The 16448-nt window shown below is 41.7% G+C and overlaps 1 protein-coding gene across 1 annotated transcript in view; it reads right to left on the reverse strand.

The window, feature by feature from the left end:
* SCIN (scinderin) overlaps positions 1-16448 on the reverse strand; it is a 112549-nt gene that overhangs the window by 95458 nt on the left and 643 nt on the right. Inside the window, exons 2-3 of the mRNA XM_077268085.1 lie at positions 10537-10691; positions 6153-6314 (exon numbers count right to left, since the gene is read on the reverse strand). Coding sequence (XP_077124200.1) covers positions 6153-6314; positions 10537-10691 — 317 coding nt within the window. The remainder of the gene's footprint in view (positions 1-6152; positions 6315-10536; positions 10692-16448) is intronic.

The following is a 16448-nucleotide window of genomic DNA, read 5'->3' on the forward strand; positions in this document are numbered from 1 at the left end:
ATATATGCCACAGACTTTAATAGAGAGTAGACTATAAGCTTGACTTGCTCTCTCCTCCTTTCCTACCTTCCTCGGCTGCCATCAATCATTTTTCTGAACACGTGTGGGGTCACTTGTGTGATTAAGTTCTGTCTTTTGTTCCAGTCGAGCAACTATCAGACAAGGAACACTCAATTGACAATAATGGGTGTCGGGGACAACTCAATTCCTCCCCTTTCTATGTCTATTCTCACTACACTCTCCCTTTGAAATCAATAGGTTTTGTTTCTCAGTCTATATCACTAATTATCATCAACAGAATAACCTCACAGATATATATTGTCCATGAGATATCGTTAAGACAAATAAATTGAAATGTTATTGAATTATGTCGGTTTAAATCACATCCTGAGCTGCATTCGCCCTTTTGTTGTCTCCCATTATCGCTACTTATTCAATGTTTGCAAAAAACTGAAATGGGTAAAAGAAACTCTACGGTGCGGGATATTATGTTGTAAAAGTTTATATAAATTGTAAAGAGAAACGCTTCAAAAGCTATGGAAACCATTGACGTAAAAAAAAGATATTATTCCTTATTTTAGTGGTTATCTTTAGTTACTAAGTTTCATTTCTTCATTCATATTTAGACCACTGATTTGAGAGTCCAAGTTTCAGATATTTTTTTTTTCCTGCGAAAGTGTCTCTCCCAGTAATATAGGCTGGATTTGATGTCTAATTAACGAAAACTAACATGTTGGATACACATACACACGTAGAGTTCCAAACCGGAACCAATATTCAAGGATAGGGCAACTCCCTACGTAATAGAATCCTACAAAAAACAATGGCGCAAATTGCCATGAAAAATGAGGTGAGATAAGACACAGTAATATCAGTGACATATCAAAATTTGTATTATTAAATGCTCACTCATATACAAGGTAAGGGTGTAAATAACCCATAAAGACAATACAAGATGGGTTTGGAAGAGGAAGAGACCTAGCAACCCGTATCATCAAAAAGTCTCCTATCAAAAAATAGCAGCACAGAGCATATAAAGTTAGCACATAAACCTCAGAGATAGCTTTAGGTAACAACCTGAAGTGTGGGAGTACCATATGGAAAGGTGCTATGTAACATCACAAATATGCATCTACTTTTCCCAGGTATAAAGTGCCACTCATGGTGCAGTGAAAGATTAGTGCTTACCCATGTGAGAGAGAAGGCGATGATCCGTGTGTGCCGCAGCCCTGACGCGCGTTTTGCGTGGTCGGCTTCCTCGGGGGGGCCAACATGGATTTGATGTCTGTATACTTCCCCACAGTAATATAGTACTTAATATAGACTGGATGTAAGGCCTTTGTGCCTCTTCCTCTGATAATATAAGCTGGAAATGAGGTTTGTGTCTCTCCTAGTAAAATAGAATGGGTGCGATGTCTATGCAACCCCAACAAATAAAGCCTGGATGTGACGTCTGAATGTCCTTCAGTAATATAAACTGGATGTGAGCTCTGTGTCTCTCCCAGTAATATAGGCTGGATGTGAGGTATGTGTGTCTCTCCCAGTAATATAGGCTGGATGTGAGCTGTGTGTCTCTCCCAGTAATATAGGCTGGGTGTGAGGTCTGTGTGTCTCTCCCAGTAATATAGGCTGGATGTGAGCTCTGTGTGTCTCTCCCAGTAATATAGGCTGGATGCGAGCTGTGTGTCTCTCCCAGTAATATAGGCTGGATGTGAGGTATGTGTGTCTCTCCCAGTAATATAGGCTGGATGTGAGCTGTGTGTCTCTCCCAGTAATGTAGGCTGGGTGTGAGGTCTGTGTGTCTCTCCCAGTAATATAGGCTGGATGTGAGCTCTGTGTGTCTCTCCCAGTAATATAGGCTGGATGTGAGCTCTGTGTGTCTCTCCCAGTAATATAGGCTGGATGTGAGGTCTGTGTGTCTCTCCCAGTAATATAGGCTTGATGTGAGGTCTGGGAGTCCTCCAGTAATGTAGGCTGGATGTGAGATCTGTGTGTCTCTCCCAGTAATATAGGCTGGATGTAAGCTCTGTCTGTTGCTCAGAATAATGTAGGCTGGATGTGAGCTCTGTGTGTTGCTCCCAGTAATGTAGGCTGGATGTGAGGTCTAGGAGTCCTCCAGAAATATAGATTGGATGTGAGGTCTGTGTGCTGCTCCCAGTAATATAGGCTGGATGCGAGGTCTGTATCTCTCCCAGTAATATAGGCTGGATGTGAGGTCTGTGTGTCTCTCCCAGTAATATAGGCTGGATGCGAGGTCTGTGTGTCTCTCCCTGTAATATAAGCTGAATATGAGGTCTGTGTGTCTCTCCCAGTAATTTAGGCTGTAAGGCCTGTGTGTGGCTCCCAGTAATATAGGCTGGATGTGAGGTCTGTGACTCCCAGTAATATAGGCTGGATGTGAGCTCTGTGTGTCTCTCCCAGTAATATAGGCTGGATGTGAGGTCTGTGTGTCTCTCCCAGTAATATAGGCAGGGTGTGAGGTCTGTGTGTCTCTCCCAGTAATATAGGCTGGATGTGAGCTCTGTGTGTCTCTCCCAGTAAAAAAGGCTGGATGTGAGCTCTGTGTGTCTCTCCCAGTAATAATATAGGCTGGACGTGAGGTCTGTGTGTCTCTCCCAGTAATATAGGCTGGATGTGAGCTCTGTGTGTCTCTCCCAGTAATATAGGCTGGATGTGAGGTCTGTGTGTCTCCCAGTAATATAGGCTGGATGTGAGGTTTGTGTGTCTCCCAGTAATATAGGCTGGATGTGAGGTTTGTGTGTCTCTCCCAGTAATATAGGCTGGATGTGAGGTCTGTGTGTCTCTCCCAGTAATATAGGCTGGATGTGAGCTCTGTGTGTCTCTCCCAGTAATATAGGCTGGATGTGAGGTCTGTGTGTCTCTCCCAGTAATATAGGCTGGATGTGAGGTCTAGGTGCATCCTGGGTACTGCTGTCTTGCTCCATGCATCTTTAGAAACTTTCCTTCCTTTTCACATTGTGTACAATATCCTCATCTGCTGCTATCCCTAACAATGAGTGAAGGGAGAAGGAGAGTAGAGAGAGCCATCAGAAGTGAGCAGGAATATTGTGGACAACTCAGCTAGATAAAAAACAGACAATCTGCAGCAGCAAAATGAACAATTTTACGATTATTATTTAGAATGTTGCAAAACTTTGCATTAGGGAAGGAAATTAGCAATGAAAAAAAGTCTGTGACGGTGTACACCATATTTCAGGAAATGCTGACAGGTACAGGGTGGGATTCCTAGAGCAGAATCTAAGGTTGGTGAATGAATGAGAAATTCAAAGAATGCAAGGAGAAAGGTAATGTACCGCCACCAAATAGAACACAGTGTGTCAGGTTTGTTTTCAGGAATGTTACTATAAGGGGATGTGCCAGCTGACAAGCAATACACTCAGTCCATTAACAAACAGCAGAATTGTGAGTGCAGCTCTGGAGTATGATACATACCAGTACAGTAAATTATATTTGACTTACAACTAAGCCTCATTCAAGTAAGTATAGCTCCGCTGTTTCTGGGAGAAAGAAGACAGTCAGTAGTGTGTAGGGCAGAGCGTTCACGTGAGTCCTGTGTATGCACAACTCCATCACTGCACATCAGTCCAATACATGCCGAGTATGAGTAATCAGTAAATCCTGCCGCTGGGGGATGACTCATGGAAAAAGACATTTACAGTACCTTGAAAAAGTATTCTATGAACTTTTCCACATTTTTTCACGTTACAGCAGCAAACTTAAATGCATTTTATTAGGATCTAATGTGATAAACGAACACAAAGTAACGAGTGTGAAGTGTAAAGGAAATGATGCAAATAAGAATGGACAAACATGTCACCTCTAGATGTGGAAAGCTTTCAGAGACATTTCCTAAAAGACCTGCAGTGACAGGTGCTCCTACAAAGTATTGACATAGGGGGGCTGAAGACTAATGCACATAACAGTTTTCCAACTTTTAAAATATTTATAAAACTTTGTAGAATTTCTTTTAGAATTCATAAATACTTGCTACTTTGTGTTGGTATCACATAAAATCTCCCCAAAACCTCTGGGTGTAATGTGAAAGTTCACGGGGTATGAATACATTTTCAAGGCACTGTACATCCATAAGTATTAATTGTAATCCCCTTTATGAGGACGACTTCTTGGTCGTAGCCTTCTGTAATAAGCGTGGAGGCTACTATCTGGTTATGTGGTTGGGGGTCCAGCCCTCCAAAGTGACGCAAGTTTCCAACTTTTCAATCTTCATAAAAAAAAGAAGAAAACTTCTCAAGGGTTTATGTTTCTCCTATATCTAGCCCTGGGATAAGGAAACAGGAAACTTGCTGACCGTCCCGATTTCTGTTGGATACTTTAGAGAGGAAGCAAAGAAGTAGAGGTTTTTGCCAATTTACTGTAAAAAGTATCATTTTACATAAACCTCATTTCTTGGCTAAAGTGAAAAGTGGTTTCAAGAGCATCAGGAGGATGATGATTAGGTAAGGGTGTAATACTTAATTTCTCCTGCGGGGGCACTGTAGGGAAATAGAGCACTTTTTACAAGGTTTCTCCATAGTTTAGAGTTGGTCGTTTCAGCTGGGGGACACTTTGCGATTAGTTTATTTCAAAAGACCCTTCTAACAAATGAAGAGGAGAATGCCTATGCATATAGAAGGGCAGGTGAGCAAGCAAACTCCGCAGTGAGCCCTATGTACAGTAAAGATTATATTGTCTCATGGGACGCGAAGAGAGAAGACTTCCCGCAAACACTGGACTCATCTAACCACACAAATGCTGTATATAACATCTGCTACATCCCCATAAACAAACACATCACAATCGGCTGATCCTGGGTCAACAGGAGGACAGTTTATCTAAGAAAGTACACCCCAATCTCTGTGTCCTTATGTTCCTATTACTGCCAGGTATTGTATTTTTCTCCTTTCATGCATTGTTCTCTTACAATCCAATTCATATATTATATTACAATAATAAGTAACATAAGATTCAAAGGTCAATTGGGGCCAAGTATATGTAACCTGAAATTACGGTATATAGGATTTAAAGGGGGACCTGTCACGTTCCATAAAAATAGCTACTTTTCCCCTAGATTATATGTCGCTGTTCTCCTGAATCCGGAGATGTTTTTCTTTTGTTCCTGCTCCTCTCCATTCCTGAGATATGGACGTTTTTTATTATATAAAAATCTAGCAATCTTAGCCAATTGGGTGTGGTCATCAATTCTCCTATTCTCAGAGGACCACACCCACTTGCTGAAAAAAATGCAAATTTTTTTCATACAGGAAAAAAACAACCATATCTCAGGAATGGAGAGGAGCAGGAACAAAAGAAAAACATCTCCGGATTCAGGAGAACAGCGGCATTTACACCGGGCATAAAAATTACACATTTATGAGAAGTGACAGGTCCTGTTTAAAAGACAATCTAAGCAATGTTTTTACTTTTCATCGTTTGTTTACAAAAGCTGTAACATTTTTATTTATTGGACAATGTTTTTGTTTTTGTTTGTTTTTTTATTGGTGGAATTTTGAGATACATATACAATTGCTATAAATTTATATGTATTTTTTTTCTTACTTTTGAAGACTGAAAAATATTTAAAAATAATATTTTCTATTATGCATTATATATTATGTTTCCTTTTTGGGGGGGGAGGGGGACGATTTTATAGTTTAGTTATTTTTTTTTATTTTTTAGCATTATTTTAACTTTTTTTTTATTAAATCCCACTCTGGGACTTAAACTTGTATGAAGCTGATCTCTCATATTGTACACTGCAGCATATCAAACCTGTCATTGTTAATGATAATAGGTAAACAAAAATTGCAGCCATGAGGGTGCATTGTTTGGCCCCTGGTTGCCATCTTAATCCATTGGCACCCTGTGATCGCAACACAGAAGGACTAATGGGTTGGACAGAGGAAGCCTTCTCCCTCTGTCCAGCTAAATAAATGTTGGTATAGCCATTAATAAGGAGTTACCCTACCAACATGTAAGGGGTTAACCTACCTGGATTGAAGCTGGATTTGGTCCCGAAATTTTCAGCCAGGACAGAACTATGTACTACAATCCCATTCCTGCCATTGATACATAAAACTACAGCACTTAATGTTTTGCATAGCAAATATGTTCCAGAAATCCTTCCGACTTACAGATCCTAGATCAACGATGAAGCAGTCTCCGCTGTTGAAGCTGGACCAGTTCAGGGGAACCTCCGTCGCTCGCACCACTCTCCTTCCTTTGATATGAAACAGACGTTGTGCGGTGAGGTCATTAGTGACCACGTGCGTGAAACCAGAGGCCACTCCGCCAGCCTGAAAAATGATATAATGCAAAACATTACAATAGGAATGTTAAATATTATCTCTGAAATCAACAGATTTTTGGGAATAGGCAAAGACTCTTGGTGAATGTTGGTGGACTTGTGTGGATGAATGTCCTCCGTAGTGTGCCATCAATTGATCAAATAAATGGGCATGTTGGATTTCAACATGTCTATCCTTTGACCTACGAGGAGATTAAACCTGGTCTTTCTCATTGCAGGTCCCTTTCTGACCTTTCTACAGGCCCCTTTCTATCCTTTCTACAGGTCCCTTTCTAACCTTTCTACAGGTCACTTTCTAACCTTTCTACAGGTCCCTTTCTAACCTTTCTATAGGTCCCTTTCTATCCTTTCTACAGGTCCCTTTCTAACCTTTCTACAGGTCCCTTTCTAACCTTTCTACAAGTCCCTTTCTATCCTTTCTACAGGTCCCTTTCTAACCTTTCTACAGGTCCCTTTCTAACCTTTATAATAATAATAATTTTTATTTATATAGCGCCAACATATTCCGCAGCACTTTACAAATTATAGAGGGGACTTGTACAGACAATAGACATTACAGCATAACAGAAATCACAGTTCAAAACAGATACCAGGAGGAATGAGGGCCCTGCTCGCAAGCTTACAAACTATGAGGAAAAGGGGAGACACGAGAGGTGGATGGTAACAATTGCTTTAGTTATTTGGACCAGCCATAGTGTAAGGCTCGGGTGTTCATGTAAAGCTGCATGAACCAGTTAACTGCTTAAGTATGTAGCAATAGAGACACAGAGAGCTACTGTATTAACTGCATAAAGTGTATGAGAACATGATGCGAGGACCCTGATTACGTTTTTGTTTTGTTTTTTTATTTAATGGGCCACACAGGGATCGTTAGGTTAATGCGTTGAGGCGGTAGGCCAATCTGAACAAATGAGTTTTTAGGCACGCTAACCTTTCTACAGGTCCCTTTCTATCCTTTCTACAGGTCCCTTTCTAACCTTTCTACAGTTCCCTTTCTATCCTTTCTACAGGTCCCTTTCTATCCTTTCTACAGGTCCCTTTCTAACCTTTCTACAGATCCCTTTCTAACATTTCTACAGGTCACTTTCTAACCTTTCTACAGTGCCCTTTCTAACCTTTGTACAGGTCCCTTTCTAACCTTTGTACAGGTCCCTTTCTAACCTTTCTACAGCTCACTTTCTAACCTATGAAGACTGATAGTCACGCAGTAAATTACTGTGTAACTGTATCAATGGAGAAAAACACATTGACCAATTTTCAGTCTTCAGCCCGGCAATATTGATGGGCTCAGTCAACAGCAGTCTAATGTGTATGGGAGCCCCATTGGGCTGAGTAAAGATCCGGCATGTCCAATTTTGGACTACCATTATTTTTCTTAACTATGAGAAAAGCAGCCATCAGCGGCTGTCTCAATGAGTGAGCGTTCCTGTGTATGGGAGAGTCAGGCGAGATGGCTGCTGGGTGAACGATCATCTGCAACATTGGTCAACCAACAGTTATCTAAATGATATGGTGGAGGGAGGGCTTAAAAGAGGTTTTTCATGTTGTACAATCCCAAGACAATAAACTGCAAAGGGTCCCCTTTTTGGGACCCCCCAACAATCATCTGCAATCTGTTGGTAAACTTGGCAGGAGGTGTCCATTCACCAAAATGGGTCGTCCTTCAGAAAAAGAACCTCCTTGCAACCAGTCTGGCCGAGACGTAAGTATGCATGAAAATTGGTAGTATGCAATATTTTACGAGTTAAGGGGGATATGGCCAGCAGCTGAAGCTACACAAAGGATGGTAGGTGGTGGTGGAGAACATGGTGGAGAACATGGTGGAGAACATCACTCACCAAACCTTCCTTTCTCCAGTATGGTGGTGTAATGCCCAATCTTTTCCCCCCAACATCATCTGTTGGGGAAGAGTCCTCTTTGATTAGATGCTCATCCTGACACAATCAGTAGGTTCGACTGACAGCAGTCTAATATGGGGCTTTACTATACTCTAAATGGGTGATCTGATCCAGACAACACCCTTCCCATATGCAAAGCGTGGATATTCCCCTGGAGACCTCAGTTTGACCAAAGTCATCATCGTTCTAGGGGATCTAAAAGTAGCAGTCGCACCCGCTGCCAAGCAAACCACCAGAAAAATTAGAAAGGGCACATGGTAATATCGGGCCACTTTACAGATTAAAGTCATATCTAGAAAGAAAAGTTTCTATTGCTTTGGATCATCCAATGGAGTGAGGGTGCAGGAACATCAAAGCTTTGAGCAATTGTTGGGCGGACAATCTATAGAGATGTAATTCATATATTACATGGGATTGTATGTTGACGAGGGGCAGATGCCAGGCAGGAGCTGAAAACTCCGAGGACAGTCATGTGGACCGTACACAGCGCAGAGACATTATATCTCGGCACCGGTCCTGACCATGTGCTATCAGTCTTCTGTCATCACAGTTTACTACTTGACGGTTAACTGTCACTTTGCTGATTTACCAACATCCTGCTCTTCCGCTGCGACAATACACTCACTCAACCCAGTCGAATAGACTTATGATCTGTTACTGCTGCGTGCTAAACATTGTTTCCCCACAGAGCATCGCTTTTCACACTAGTAATTCATTGTACAAAATAACTATGTAAAATGGTTTAGGTAGTGATAACATTGGACAGCTCATTGGTTAGCACTGTATGCTGGCTCAGTGGTTAGCACTGTACGGTGGCTCAGTGGTTAGCACTGTACGGTGGCTCAGTGATTAGCACTGTACGGTGGCTCAGTGGTTAGCACTGTTGATTTCCAGTACTGGGGTCCTGGGTTGTTGAAATGCAAATGAGGCTGAAGAGCTATGGTAGATCTGAAGAGCTATGGTAGATCTGAAGCCTCTGTCACTCCAGCTCTATTCTCTGCCCAGTGCCGCCTCCTGGTTGGCAGACATCTATACTGTGTGACTTCAGGCAAGCAGGAGGAGGAGCTTAGAAGTCATATGCAAATCAGACTGGAAGTGCACAGGGGGTGTGAATGCATTTAAACTACTTATTCTATGTGCACCGTCCAGGCTGGGTACACCTTGTTATGGTGGGATCGCTTTTACACTTTTTGGATGAAAATAGTGATAACTAAGTCCCCTGTGTTATTTACATGTACTATTACTCTTCACTTATTCACTTACTACTGGGTATAGGCTCATTTAGGTATTTTTTCTGGGGTTTTGTCTGTGAAATGGCCACAGTGTGAACGTGCTCCTACATTTACCAACTTATGCTCAGGCTCATTTCTTTGCTTATGTTGTAGTGGTATGGCTGTGTAGAGCCTTGTCCCCTAATAAAAATGACGCTTTTTTTTGTAATGATCAGATGTGTTGGTCAAGAAAAATCCAGTGTAAAGGTCATATGCAAATCAGGCTGGAGGGCGTGCCAATGCATTTGATCACACTTCTTCCTAGTGCATGGACACGCCCCCTGTGCACTTCCAACTTAATTGGCATATTGCTTCTATGCCAGATTTCTCGAAACTGGGGCATCGGATCTCCCCAAAGAAGGTAGCATTTTTATTAGAAAGCAAGTATCTACACAGCCATACTGCTACTAACATGCATAAAAAACGACTGACAAATTCCCTTTAACAAGTAAGAAACTCTTGAGATTGAACTTTTTTCAAAGCCAAGTAATATTATAGTCACTATAAGCCTCCTTTTTGGCAAAGTCATATATTTATTATGGTCCAGAGAGATGATTTTAAATAAAGGTTGGGGGGATGGTAATGGGGGCAAAAACATCCACTGAACTGGAGAACAATGTACTAACAGAAAAAAACACAGTCCCCAATTTGATGTGATAGTCCCAAGTTTATGGGGATGTCCAAAAAGGTGTAGTAAATAGTGATCATACGTGATTTTGGGACTGGAGAGGGACATAAACATTCCTATTTTACTAACAATAATGTTTGTGAGTCTGACAAAGTCATCTCTTTGGCTACATGATCTATATGGTTCAAGAGTTTCCTGAAGTTTTGGGGCAATTGGAGTTTTGGGATGGGGGCTGCATGTAAAGGCTGCTATTGTTTGCACTAACCAATCACATCCATGGCTCCCCATAGATATTCTAATAAGGCCAGTCCTGTGTTCCCTGATGCTTCTGATGTGACCACTGCTGCCTGCATTGAGTTAGTAAGAACCCTAACTTGAGGATCACAATAGCAAAATGCATTGAATTAATCGTACCTTATATTTAATCCCTCCTTTAAAATATCCAACAAACACTCCGGATTCATATCCTTGCATTTCTCTGTACTGAATGGGTTTTCCTCCAAGGTAGTCATCCAGTTGCACGGTGAAAATGGCGGCTGATGTGCTTTCATCTTGGGAGCATTCATTCCCTAAAGAGGAAAAAGTTGGAATATTCTTAAGGTTAAAAGAAACAATATACATTAAAACCCCTTCTGTTAGATCTACATTTATAGACAGTGGCGATACAATGTAACTTGTTATTGAAAGTATAACACAAGTCATAAATATGATTTTTTTTTTTAACATGGTGCAAACGCAGCTGTTCTCCTGAATCCGGCAATGTTTTTCTTTTGTTCCTGCTCCTTTCTGTTCCTGAGTTATGGCCACTTGTTCCTAGTATATAAATATTGACTTATTGGCCAAAAGGGTGTGGTCATCTCAGAGACTCTCACAGAGGTGACCACGCCCACTTCACTTTAAAAAAAGCAAGACTAGATTTACATACAGGAAAGATGGGGCCATATCTCAGGAATGGAGAGGAGCAGGAACAAAAGAAAAACATCTCCGGATTCAGGAGAACAGCGGCATTTACACCAGGTAAACCAATCACATATTAACCACAAGTGACAGGTCCTCTTTAAAGGGGTTTTGCAGGATAGAATATTGTTTATATTCATATAGGGACCAAAAGAAAGCTTTTCAGTGCCTAAGTACAATAACGGCAATAAAATATACCCCCTACAGTAACTAAAACAATATCGCCACATAGTGTGAAAATACTGTTATATACACTTATACAATAATAGAATAAATAATAGCATCACGGAGCCCGAATATGTTCATAAAGTAATGAAAAAACAGATCTATGCAGCGCCAAAATAGTAGTGTCATACAGTGCCTGATGCTGTGACACCAAGCAACAGAGCTATAAAGTGGCAGTATCAGACGATTAGAGGCGACGGACCAAACGCCACACAATCACACTTTATTTATATCCACACAACCCAATGAATTGAGACTCGAGCTCTGATTGTGTCATCCGACGTCATATCATGTCGCCAAACAGTGCACTCATCAACGAACGTAGTAAACTCCCTGCCACTGACTGATAACAATGTATCACTGTCTTCATTCTGGTTGGTTCTTGTGACTTGGATTGTTGCACGTTGTTATCGACACTTCCACACATGTTTTGCACAACACAGAGGAATAAAGAGGAAAGGACTCATCCTCACTCTATCACCGCTATCTGACTTCGAAGAGTTAATTTCTTGCATTAATGTACAGGGACTCTACATCGCTTGGGTTTCCATCTCCTTAACCCATCATCTAATCAGATAAAATCAGTATTTACCCCCCCGGGACCAGGTCTTATTTGCGCACTCTATGGGGGCAGTATATGTTGGGCACTATATGGCAGGACCATTGCTCTGATCCCTCTTGAAATCTTTCATACATTGTAGCTAAAGAATTTTATATAGTTTTCTATTTTTTTTTAGATAACTTGGAATCGTCCAGGATACAAGTCGCAACAATATTTTACTTATGGTTAAAGACCGTGGTGATTACGCTGTATATTCACCGGCTGTGGACTGTGCCCCAGGACTGTATAAACCTCCAGGGGTCAAAATTCAAAGTAATTTGTGCTCAGTAATTAGTGTTTATGGCGGTCGGGGACCTTTCATAATTCTAGTCTCTCATATTGTACAGGAGAGGTTTTATTGAATAATGCAGACCCCCAAACCAGACGTCCTAAACAAATAGAGACCCTAGATGAAGTGCTCTAATTAAACTGAGACCACAGACCAGACCCCCTAAACTAATACAACCGTCCAGATCAGACCCCCTAAACTAATTCAGATCCCAGACCAGGCCGCATGAACTAATATAGACCCCAGATCAGACCCCCTAGACTAAATCAGATCCCAGATCAGACCAATTAAACTATTACAGACCTCAGATCAGACCCCCTAAACCAATATAAACCCCAGACCAGATCCCATATACTAACTCAGATCCCAGACCTGGCCCCCTAAACGAATACAAGCCCCAGACCAGACCCCCTAAACTAACTCAGATCCCAGACCAGACCAATTATTACAGACCTCAGACCAGCTCCCTAAGTAACTAAGATCACAAATCAGACACACTAAACTAACTTAAATCCCAAACCAGACCCCGCAAACTAATATAAGCCCCAGACCAGACCCTCTAAACTAATTCAGATCTTAGACCAGGCCAGCTAAACTATTACAGACCTCAGACCAGGCCCCCTAAGTAACTCAGATCCAAGACCACATGCTCAAAACTAAAACAAACCCTGGATCAGAACTACTGCAGACCCCAGACCAGGCCCACTGAACTAATACAGAATTTAAACCAGTCCCCATAAAATATTTCAGACTCCCGACCAGACCACCGGAATAAATACAGACCTCAGAACAGTCCTCGTCAACACAGACCCAAAACCATGGCCTATAATCAAAACCTCGGACCTAAACCTTCTAAACTAATACAGACCCCAACCCACCTCAGTGTAGATGCCACATAATTAAAAGAGACCCCTAAATATCAGGTTTATTTTCTAAGTCACTGTTGTGTATATATACAGTACAAGGTCGGCTCGTTATCCGGATACATATATACATGCACTAATGGCTTATATATACCCCCCCCCCATACTTTTTGTCTATACTGCACAGAGCGCATTAGGAAGGAAGCCATCCGTCATAAAGGGACGTCAATATCACCGTATACCGCTGATGCTTAATGTGCTGAGTAAGAGGTTTCTCTGCACCGTTCCTTTAAGTGCGGCTCGTTAATGGCTAAAAGGGGAATCTCTGGTCACAAGTCTTAAAATAATGATTTACTTGGCTCCGTGCCCAACTCAGTGCCCAGATCTCACAGCCCGTGCCCGAGCTGGCGAGGTCTCATCTCTGGAGAAACATTTATACTGCACATAGTGAAGATTAGAAATACATTCCCAGTATTCCCACAGTCCCAGAAGCTGAGAAATGGGGAGCTGTGTGCAGAGGAGAAGAGATTAAAGTGTCCTTAGATGATGAGCAGATCACAAACAACGATCAGTTCTATGAGAACTCGGTGGTAAGTGCTCACTTTCCCTGGACTGCCTCCACTGGAGAAAAAAGGGATTACATGTTATTGTACAAATCTAGGGGTGATCATCAGTGACAACTGCGGGAACAATTCAACTTATTTTTGTACGTTATGTATCAGAACCTGGAGAATGTAGTGACAATCACCACTGTGTGGCACTCGTAGAGTTGTCACTTCCCTTCCCCCACTTTACTAAGATTTTGGAACCCAGGTGGATGAGATGTTTCACATAAGCTGACGTTCTCTTATCCTATTGTTAATGTTTAGCTACGAAGATGGAGCTTAGTTGTCAGGACCCCTCTAAATTAGATGTCTCACATAGAGATGAGCCAACCCGAACTTAAAAGTTTGGGGTTCATACCAGACAGTTAGTGTCCATGGGTAAATGCCGAACATGGACTTCTCCCGGAAGCCCATTGCAATGTTTGGGGAGGGAGAGAGAATATTTTCCAGCTCAAAAGTTTGGGTCCAAGTTCTGGTAAAGTCCTGGTCCAAGTTTGGGTAAAGTCCTGGTATAAGTTTGGGTAAAGTTCTGGTCCAAGTTTGTGTACAGTCCTGGTCCAAGTTCGGGTAAAGTCCTGGTTCAAGTTTGGGTAAAGTCCTGGTTCAAGTTTGGGTAAAGTCCTGGTTCAAGTTTGGGTAAAGTCCTGGTTCAAGTTTGGGTAAAGTCCTGGTATAAGTTTGGGTAAAGTCCTGGTTCAAGTTCATCTAAAGTCCTGATTCAAGTTCTGCAAAGTCCTGGTTCAAGTTTGGGTAAAGTCCCGGTTCAAGTTTGGGTAAAGTCCTGGTTCAAGTTTGGGTAAAGTCCTGGTTCAAGTTCATCTAAAGTCCTGATTCAAGTTCTTGCAAAGTCCTGGTTCAAGTTTGGGTAAAGTCCTGGTCCAAGTTTGGGTAAAGTCCTGGTTCAAGTTTGGGTAAAGACCTGGTTCAAGTTCTGGTAAAGTCCTGATTCAAGTTTGGGTAAAGTCCCGATACCCTGACCCAACTTTGGAATAAGGTTCGGGTGGGGAACTAGAAACTGAACTTCCATGAGTCCGCTCATCCCTAGACACAAACCATCTTGGAGTAACTCAAGATGCTGGAGGACATCCGAAAACTCCAGATGTTGAAAAAGAATATTGATACTATTGCCATAGTAGGTGATCACATACACATCAAGTACAGATACCCCCCCCCCAATTAAAAGGGGTCAACCGATATTTAAATGATTGTCATCCCTTTAATCATTTCTTATGAAAAGGGTCAAATTGGCCTTAAAAAATCCATCTAAGAGAAGTCATCTTCCATAATTTCTGTTTCGCCATTTTCTGGTCTCCGCCTTCTCTGATCCCTCTCAAAAAACAGGAAATGACCGATCAGCCAATCACAGGTGGCAATGGTGACTGTGACCTGCCTCCACCAGTGAATGACTCAGTGATAATCACCTGTGCGTTAAAAAGGACCTGTGTTCTCTTTTAGTGTCCATTGTAAATGTTTTACTTTTATTTTAGTTCCCGCTGCTCCCCTGAGTGTTCTGCTTTTTACTTTTTTTTAAATCCGCCATGCGAATACAGAGAAACAGTCCTTTATATCTAGTGCCAATTTTTTAATGGCCTTTACCAAAGGGGGCGTAGCTCCCAGGATAATAATACAGAGCAAGGTAAGGACACGCCCCCGAGGATCCTTTGAGCCACGGGTCATTGGTAAAGAGTAGACCAAAAAAAAATTTGCACTAAAGAAAAGGGCCCATGTCTTTGGAAGTGTATGGCAGATTTAGAAAAAGAAAAAAGTGGAATACGGAGAGGAGCAGCTGGAATAAAAAAAGAACAGAATCTGGACGCTTTTGACCTGGTGACAGTTCTTTTTTTAAGAGGAACCAAGAAGTCACTGGGACCTGAAAGCATGAGAGCAGCGGGGGATGAGCGAGTTAAAAGTATCACTTACTCTGGTCATTTTGTGACGTTCTGACCCTTATCAAATGGACATTTTTTTTTTTTAAACAGGACCTGCCACTTGCCATAACTATGTAATTGTTTTACCGGGTTTAAATGCCGCTGTTCTCCCGAATCTGACGCTGTTATTATTTTGTTTCTGTGCCTCTCTGTCCCTGAGATATGGCCTCATCTTTCTTGTAGATAGATCAAGTGTTGTTTTCCAAATGGGCATGGTCTTAAAAGAAAACCTCAAGACCACACCCACTTGGCTAAATAACTAGATTTACATACAGGAAAGAACGGTCTATATGTCAGGAACGGAGAGGTACAGGAACAAAAGAAAAACATCGTCGGATTCAGGAGAACAGGTAAAAAAATATATATATTAACTACAAGTGACAGGTCCTCTTTAAAGGGGTTTTCCAGGTTATAAAATACATTTCATACTCCTTATTAGGGAATTCTGAGTTAATAAAGGTGTTAGTCCTCATCTAGATAGTGGACACGTCTCTCTCTATGGGATACTAGTCCTGCCCTGTATTTTACGGACAGCGCCACACATGTCCACAGGTCGTGTGTGGTATTGCAGCTCAACTTTATCACTTTGAATGGAAAGGAGCTGCAATACCAGACCCAACCTGTGGGACAGAGAGGGCAGTCTTTCTGGAAAAAAAAAAGAAGCCATGTGTTTCTAATCCTGGACAATCCCTTTAAATCATAGCCCAATAGCCTGTATTATCCTATTGCTATATTTCTATTATCCTGGGAAATAATAGCGTAACATTTACTAAACACGACATAATGAAAACAATAATTCAGGTTCTAACTGGCGTCTCTTCAGCTGCTGCCCGTGATGAGGCTCATTATGCCGTCTCT

Source organism: Ranitomeya variabilis, chromosome 6 (genome assembly GCF_051348905.1).
Source record: "Ranitomeya variabilis isolate aRanVar5 chromosome 6, aRanVar5.hap1, whole genome shotgun sequence".
Lineage (NCBI taxonomy): Eukaryota > Metazoa > Chordata > Amphibia > Anura > Dendrobatidae > Ranitomeya > Ranitomeya variabilis.